The 8360-nt window shown below is 55.6% G+C and overlaps 1 protein-coding gene across 2 annotated transcripts; it reads left to right on the plus strand.

Moving 5' to 3' along the window:
* Nucleotides 1-611: 611 nt before the first annotated feature.
* On the plus strand, nt 612-7564 carry CNP (2',3'-cyclic nucleotide 3' phosphodiesterase). 2 transcript variants are annotated; one of them, XM_046674734.1, is made up of 5 exons: nt 790-889; nt 1980-2649; nt 4017-4085; nt 4627-4766; nt 6043-7564. In XM_046674734.1, exons 2-5 carry the CDS (start codon nt 2037-2039, stop codon nt 6490-6492), a joined length of 1272 nt encoding a protein of 423 aa, XP_046530690.1. In that variant the 5' UTR covers nt 790-889; nt 1980-2036; the 3' UTR covers nt 6493-7564. The 2 variants fall into 2 exon arrangements, with proteins under 2 accessions (XP_046530691.1, XP_046530690.1); XM_046674735.1 differs by lacking the exons at nt 790-889; nt 4017-4085 and adding an exon at nt 612-714.
* The last annotated feature ends 796 nt before the right edge of the window (nt 7565-8360 follow it).

The raw sequence follows: 8360 nt of genomic DNA on the forward strand, positions 1-8360 counted from the left end.
GCCAAAAACTCAGTAAGCAAGATAAACAGTATTTTAATGCAACATTGTAAAAAAAATTAATGCAAAAAACCCATGATGAATAAAATATCAAAATTTTAAATAAAGACAGGATCTGAGGGCCCTCCCAGTGGCCTAGTGGTTAAGTTCGCTGGCTGCTTCCCTGCTGGGCCTGGGTTTGCGGGTTCAGATCCTGGCGCGGACCTACACACCGCTCATCAAGCCATGCTGCCGTGGTGTCCCACATACAAAATAGAGGAAGCTTGGCACAGATGTTAGTTCAGCCACAATTTTCCTCACCAAAGGAAAAAAAAAAAAAGGATCTGACTTTGCACTCGCAGGACCCTGCCTCCGTTGCCTCATCCTGATTCCGGCGCTGGGCCGGGAAAGGGCCCTGCTCCCCTCTTTAAAGAGGTCATCAACGCCTACGAGAAAAAAAGAGACCAGTCGAGTCGCCAGCGGCCTGGCCCCCAGGGCACAGGTGAGCACACGGGTAGCCCGGGACTCGGCCGGCCCCGGTGTCTGCTCGCCGCGCCTGCGCAGAGAGGACCCGGCCCGGCCCTCCCCCGCCCCCGCGCGCGCTCCGCCCCCGGGCTATGTAAGGCGGCCCGGCGGGGTCGCGCCACCGCTGGGCTCCGTGTCCCTCCGCGCAGGCGGGCGGCCCCGGAGAGCTGGTGCCTGCGAAGGCGGCCACGGCAGCGCCCCCTCCTCATCATGGTGAGCGGGCGCGGGAAGGCCAGGAGGGGAGGGGAGGGGGCGGGCCGGGCTCGGGGTAGCACCCTAACGGACAAGGGGGGATTGGGGGATTTTCGGGAGGAAGTGGCATGCAAATGAGGACTCGCGTTTCCGGAGTTGAGCTCAGGCTCGCTTGGCGGTGCGGTGCAGCTTGGAGGTAGGGGAGACGCGGGAAGAGGAGCAATGGAGAGGGCCGCTGGAGGAGGAGGGGGCTCCGGAGCTGCAGAAGCTGCTGTCCCCGCCAGACCCAGATGGCGTGTGGGCCGGGAACAGTGCGCCCGGGGCCGGTCCCCACTCCCCGCGGCCCGTGCTGGGCGGGCATTCTTCGCCTTCGCCTGCTCCGGGGCCTGGTCTGAGAAGACGCTGTGCCTGTTGAGCTCTCAGGGTGCTGAGGGAGGTGGAGCCAGTGTAGAGGAGAGAACGGTTTACTGTAAACGCTTGTCACTTGTGGCTTTTAGCAGGCAGGAAAACAAGTGGCTCACAGAGGTGCTGCTGACACACAGCAAAGTGTGGGCAGAGCTAGACCCTGAACACAGGTGGCCTGTGCCGCCCAGTCCTGGGGCAGGCACAAAGGCCACGACTCTGTGGGGGGCCGAGGGCAGAGGAGGAGGTGGCAGGCGAGTCAATGAGCCCCTTTGTCCAGCGCTCTCCTGCCCTGCCCCCCACCAGCCCTTCTGTGGGACCATTGTCCCCCCATCTCAGACAAGAGAGTATTATCTGTTGCTGCCATTGTTGGGGGAAGGGAGGCAGTCTTTGGGTAACCGTTCTCAGCCCAACCCTCTGCACTCAGAGCAGGACAGTTGTGGCTGTGCCCAGACATAGAGACTCCCACCTCCAAAGAGGTCATCCTTAATGGGTGCCAGAATATAAAGTTAGGGTCCACTCCTAGAACCACAGGCTTCAGGCCCTCCCCATGCAGGCACTTCCAGCACATTTTCCCTTTAGAGGTGGCAGCAGTGGGGTGATCCTTGCGGGTACAGCCCCAACTAGAGGAAAGTAAGAGTTTAGGAACCTCAGACAGGCATCCGTCTCCATCCTCCACAACCAGATGCTGATGGTACGCAAGGCCGGAGGAGAGACAGTCCACCACTCCACGGCTCTGGAAGGCGCCTTGCTTGGAATTCAGGGCTAGGGAGCCCCGAGCAGGGGTTCCTGGCTAGAACAAGGCCAGAGACAGAGACAGGAGGGCAAAGCTGGCTAGGTGGCCCCAAGTGACCTGGCTGACATCTGCTCTTCCCCCCTCACAGAATAGAGGCTTCTCGCGAAAGAGCCACACGTTCCTGCCCAAGATCTTTTTCCGCAAAATGTCATCCTCAGGGGCCAAGGACAAGCCTGAGCTGCAGTTTCCCTTCCTGCAGGATGAGGAGACGGTGTCCGCACTGCATGAGTGCAAGACACTCTTCATCCTGCGCGGCCTGCCAGGGAGTGGCAAGTCCACGCTGGCACAGGTCATCCTGGACAGGTACCGTGACGGCACCAAGGTGGTGTCTGCCGACAGTTACAAGATCACCCCTGGTGCTCGAGGAGCCTTTTCCGAGGAGTACAAGCGGCTGGATGAGGACCTGGCTGCCTACTGCCGCCGGGACACCCGAGTCCTTGTGCTGGATGACACCAACCATGAGCGGGAGCGGCTGGAGCAGCTCTTTGAAATGGCCGACCAGTACCAGTACCAGGTGGTGCTGGTGGAGCCCAAGACGTCGTGGCGGCTGGACTGTACCCTGCTCAAGGAGAAGAACCAGTGGCAGCTGTCAGCTGATGAGCTGAAGAAGCTGAAACCTGGGCTGGAGAAGGACTTCCTGCCACTCTACTTCGGCTGGTTCCTGACCAAGAAGAGTTCTGAGAGCCTCCGCAAAGCTGGCCAGGCCTTCCTGGAGGAGCTGGGGAACCACAAGGCCTTCAAGAAGGAGCTGCGACAGTGTAGGTGGCAGGGTGGGCGGAGTGGGGGCACTTAGCCTCATTCATAAGCCCCCTTGCTGGGCACAAGGTGCTGCGCGCACAGGACCACTGTTGTTCTCAAAGCACTGGGAGTAAAGTGGGGAGGCAGGTGGCAGCTCAGTGGTATAGGCAGAGGCAGCCTTGGGTAGTGGAGGCACAGAGGGATACGGGAGAGGCGCTTCCCAGAGCACCTTCCCTCTCCCTGCTCCCTGCTCCCTTCCTTTCTGCCCTCTTCCTCCCACCTGCCCTCTCTGGCCTGGATCTTGACCACTGACCCTGGCTTAGAGGTGGGAAAACAAATTACTGTCATAACAGGAAATATGTCAGCATTTCATATAACCTTAGAGGGAGAATCTGGTCCAATGTTTTCAAACTCATTTTTAGCAGCAGAACCATTTTCTAAAATAAAATATTCCACGGAGTCCTAAGCTGCAAACAGATTTTAACTAGGACCACTGTGACTTCACTGGGCATGGTTCTCAGGCCTTCGGCTACTAAGTGCACCTCCTGTGGCATCCTGCCGCTCCAGAAGGCAATCTCACACCGAGTCCAAAGCCCTCATTTTGCAGATAGGAAGACAGGCCCAGAGGGATGTGGGGTTTGCCCAGAGCCAGTGAGAGCCTGGCCTCTGTGGACTCCAGCAAGGGCCTCCCCAAGGCTCCCTCCTGGAAAGGCCTGTGTGCTCCAATGAGAGGGTAGGTGTGGGATAAGGAAGGACCCTGGTGGCCTTCATTTTCCTACAGTGGCCTGTTGGGGATATGTCAGCTACTCATCCATCTGTTCCTTGAGTCCATTTCTAGTTCCCTCAGATTTTAGGTTGTCTTCATACTGAAGTATCCCCACCCATGTTTCTTCGTTGTTCAGAGGCAGGTAATCTGTGCCTATATATGTTCTCAGAGAACTCTTTTTCTCGGCTCCTAAAGCTCATATGCTGGGGGAACGGGACAGTGGTATCTGCAGAGATGCTGGCCAGTGTGAGCCCAGTCCCTGTGAATAGCTTGACAGGAAAGCACCCGAGAGGCAGGGCTCCTGGTTAGAGCTGGTGGCTGTGCCCTGGAGAGTGACTGCCTCTTGAAGCTGCTTTTACCATTAAAAACTGGAATCTTTTTCTGCCCAGGACGCAGCAGGAGAAATGTAATGGGCCAAAAACAAGGCCTGCTCTCAGAGTGGAGGCCTCCCTCTCCCATGGAGGGTGAGAGACATCCTTGCAGGGACTCAACTCTGGGAGTAAACAGGACAGACAGTGATTCCAAAGCTAGCTACAAGGCTTGGAGTCTGGAAATGGAAATCACAGATGCTCCAAGTCTCGAGACTACCAGCCACATAATGTCATCCCATTATATCCCTAGACCCTTCCTGCAGCAGGCCCTCCGCAGGCTCTCATCCACCACGCAAGCCTGCGAGGACTGAATATTATGGTGAGCAGGTAACTTCTCATCCCGAGTGAAATGAGGCACTACCAACAGTTCCCCGGGTGGCTGTGGGAAAACTAGGGTATATGGTCACCCTAATTATTGTACTTGGTTGACAGATAAGGGTCAATCACTTGCCGAGGTCAAAGGGCTGGGAACTTAATTATGCTTTTTCTGGCTCCTTCCATTGTACCACATAGTTCCCAATCCCTTCTTTTCTTCCGCCCCTTTTTTCATGACCTGCTTCCCTCTCCTGGATGTGCAGCTGGGGAAGCTGATTCCTTTCGCCTATGCTCCCTACTCCTGGGTTCCAAGTGTCTTAGTTTTCAAGTCTGGGGAAGAGATGTAAAAGGCTACATAATGTAAAGCCCAGGAATTGAAGTGCTTGTTTATAGCTCTAAAGTTGCTCTTAGTTTGACCAACGAATGAATAAATTAACTATAGAGGATTGCTCAAGAGTTTATGCTTGAGGTCCGATCTTTTTCCTCTGGGCCTCCTGGTCTTGGTGACAGATGTTGGGATGGCCCCGCTCTCTCTCTCCCTGCAGTCGTCCCTGGGGATGAGCCCAGGGAGAAGATTGAACTGCTCACCTACTTTGGGAAGAGACCCCCAGGTGTGCTACACTGTACAACCAAGTTCTGCGACTACGGGAAAGCCGCCGGGGCAGAGGAGTACGCCCAGCAGGATGTGAGTCCTCCCTAGGGATGCCGCCGAGGTGGGGAGAGGGCAGGGTCTCCTGGAGGTGGGTGCCAGCTCAAGGCAGAACCAGAAGCCAGCCAGCCTCTCAGGAACAATGGCATCTCCTGCTCCAGCTCGCCTCCTGCAGGCTTGGTGGCACAGACCTCAGCTGCTCTTTCTAGGGAGTCTGTGAGTCTATGCATTCATCCCCAAGGCCTGCTCACCGGTGCCTTTCCTTCTGCGGACTCATGGAGAATGCTGGTCGGCAGCAGACTCCTGCTCTGGCCTAAGCCTGCATTCAGTCCCCAAACCAGGAGTCCCTTGCCCCCAGGGAGCCTGGTGCTCTGAGGTCGCTGTCCCTGGGTCTGAGGCCTGACCTTGCCCTGGAGTAGGGACGCTGAGAGATAGTGAGGCTTATTGGCTTAGGGGCACCAGACCCTTCCCCACCACAGAGCCCGTATCCTCCACCCACAGCCCCCTGCCACCACATGGTGATGCTTAAACATCAGGCATGTTGCCCAGATGCACATGGCTGTCTCCAGCCTCCTTCAGGTCTCCTCAGCGAGGCCTTCCCTGACCCTCCGCCCGTCTCCCCCCTTCTCTGCCTAGGTTAGCACAGCCATTTGGCTCGGGTGCTCATTGGTCTCCTCCCACTCGAGTGGAAGCTCCTTGAGGGCGAGCATTTTTTACAGTTTAATTCAGCCCTGTATTCCTAGCACCTAGCAGAGCTGCATGAATGACTGTATAACACTTTCCACCACCGTCTCTAATCATTCATTCATTTAGCAATATTTATAAAGCAGCTGTTATGCAGGAGGCACAGGACAAGGGATTGTGAGCAAAAAAGAGCTTTTATGGTCAGATGGACTTTGAGAATCAGATACACCCAGGTGTGTTATCAAATGTTAATCCCCACACTGAGGTTGGTTCTGCATCATCCCCATTTTACAGGTGAATAAGCTAAGGCACAGAGATGCTAACTTGCTCAAGCTGTGCAAGCAGTAAGTGGGGGCGCCAGGTTCTGAGCTCAGGAGGTCTGGCTTTTAACCCTTGCTCTGTCCTGCGTCTCTGGCACCTTGGTTCTTTTCACATCAGCCTGAACTGTGTCAGTGGAGAGATGTCCTCCCACAACACACAGGCTGTGTGTGGCAGATGTTCGTGGATGACGCGCCTTTACCCAAAGGGCTCTGCTCAGTTGTGCTCACCTGTTACCCCACCCTTGGTCAGCTGTCCCTCTCTGGAGGCCACACCTCTAGCTCAGTCCTCTTGTTCTCACTCTCCGTAGGCAGTAAAGAAAGCTTACGGCAAGGCCTTCATGCTGACCATCTCTGCCCTCTTTGTGACACCGAAGACGACTGGAGCCCGGGTGGAGCTGAGTGAGCAGGAGCTGCTGTTGTGGCCAAATGACGTGGACAAGCTGTCACCCTCTGACAGCCTGCCCCGGGGGAGCCGTGCTCACATCACCCTGGGCTGTGCGGCTGACGTGGAGGCCGTGCAGACAGGCATTGACCTCCTAGAGATTGTGCGGCAGGAGAAGGGGGGCAACCGAGGTGAGGAGGTGGGTGAGCTAAACCGGGGCAAGCTCTACTCCTTGGGCAGTGGGCGCTGGATGCTGAACCTGGCCAAGAAGATGGAGGTCAGGGCCATCTTCACAGGGTACTACGGGAAGGGCAAACCTGTGCCCATACAAGGCAGCCGAAAGGGGGGTGCCTTTCAGTCTTGCACCATCATCTGAGTGGTCTCACCACAGAGGGCCCCTGACTCTACAAGGGAAGGGGGAGGAGAGGGAAACATGCCCTCTGCTTGATCTTTAAGATTTTTTTTTTTACTCAAAGTTAACTTTCCTATAACTTTTTAAAAACTTATAAAATAACTGCTCCTCTTTTCTTGCTGCCTCATCCCCTCTAACACTCAAGCTCTCAACACAAGGCGGGTGGGCAGACACCATTCAGGAACCTGGATCAAAGCTGATCAGGCTGGGCCTAGTTGGGCCTGGTCCAGCCGCAGCCACAATCTGGAACCCTGCTTCAGGCTGGTTCTCTCAGCCCCTGGCCCAGGTCCACTGCCCTGCCCAGAGCTGGCTAGTGGGGAGCGATACTTGAGAGCTGCATGTACCCACAGAGTGGTCACCATGGCCAGGGGAAACTAGTGGTGGATTTGCGAGGGGAAGATCCCTGGGCTTTGATCCCATTTCTTAATCAGTGTAGCCTTAGGAAGGCTGGGGCTGTTTACCAGGGTAGAAAAAGGGGTTTACCCACTTTTGGTCCTAAGCGCCTGTCCCCTCCTCCTTCACACTATAACTAGGTAACAGTTTGATAACTAGGGAAGAAAACAGAATAAGCAGCAGCCACATCCCAGCCTGGCTACTGGTCTCACCCCAGGAAGGGGATGGGCTGGCCATCCTTTCCAGTGGTATGGCTCTGCTGTGTGGATGGGGAGATCGAGGAAGACAGTACCTTGTGGGGAAGCTCCAGTCTTGCTGTCTTCCCAGCCCATCTTGCCTCCCCGGTGCCTCTGGAGGCCTCTGTGCCTCCTCTAAAGGGGGCTGGTGGGTACCAAGAGCCGATGGAGTGGACTCCTGGCTGGTAAGGGCCAAATCCCACATGGGGCCTCTGGGAAGGGGTTTTTAACACTGCTACATGTGCTTTGGTTCCTGGGGTACCCTCCACTGTTCTTTGCTCAGTAACAGGGCCTTGCTAATCAGGTTGTCACTCCACAAAAGTGCTTGGGATTTAAGTTCCCATCCTGGCTTTGCCCAACCTCAGCAACTTGTAAGACTGATAATGAAATAAATCATGTTAATCCTAGCTGTGTGCAGTCTCTCTCACCCTTCCGTGCCCAGCTCAGTCTTCCCTGGGGCGAGGGCTGGGTATATTAGGACTGGCTTTGTCCCACAGCTTGGGGCCATCGGTCCTGTCTCCCCTCTGCTGGCTGGTCACAGCTGTGGTGAGGTTGGGCAGCTGAACAGTGTTGGCTTTCATGAGGAGGCAGGAAGGAGAGAGGCTTGTCTTAGATGCACACAGAAAGTGGGGGTTGGCTGGGTCTGAGGGACATGGAGCAGAGCCTCTCGTCCCCCGTTAATTGTGGCAACAGGTCACAGGTGTGCCCAGCCCAACCCAATCACAGAGACTTCTCAGCAAGACCCAAAGTGCTTGGTACGGGTTTCCCCCAGTTCTCTAGAGAAGGCCACCCTCCAGTCAGTGCTACTTCAAACACAAGGGAAGACCTGCCATTCAGGAGTCTCTTCCAGGCCAACAGGAGCCTGGACAGCTATATGGGGAACTTCCCAGGCCTAACTCAGTCCTGTCATTTCACCATGGCCTTGGCAGCAAAGGAGGAAGACTGGAAAGAAAGCAGGGGCCCCGAAGGAAGAGAAATCCAAGGTCTTTCCCCAGCCATGTCTACCATCGAAGCACCAAAAATCTAAGCTTCAGTAAAAGCCTCAAGTGTCCCTGCCTGGAACTCCTAAAAAGTTTACTCACCACAAACACTAAGCTTAACCGGAATAGCATGACACACGCCACTGCTGCCTTCCCCAGCCTGCCTCCCATACAAAATCAGGAAGGTGGGATTTTTGTCCTTGTCTGCCTTTCCCTCAAGCCT

Source organism: Equus quagga, chromosome 11 (genome assembly GCF_021613505.1).
Source record: "Equus quagga isolate Etosha38 chromosome 11, UCLA_HA_Equagga_1.0, whole genome shotgun sequence".
NCBI lineage: Eukaryota > Metazoa > Chordata > Mammalia > Perissodactyla > Equidae > Equus > Equus quagga.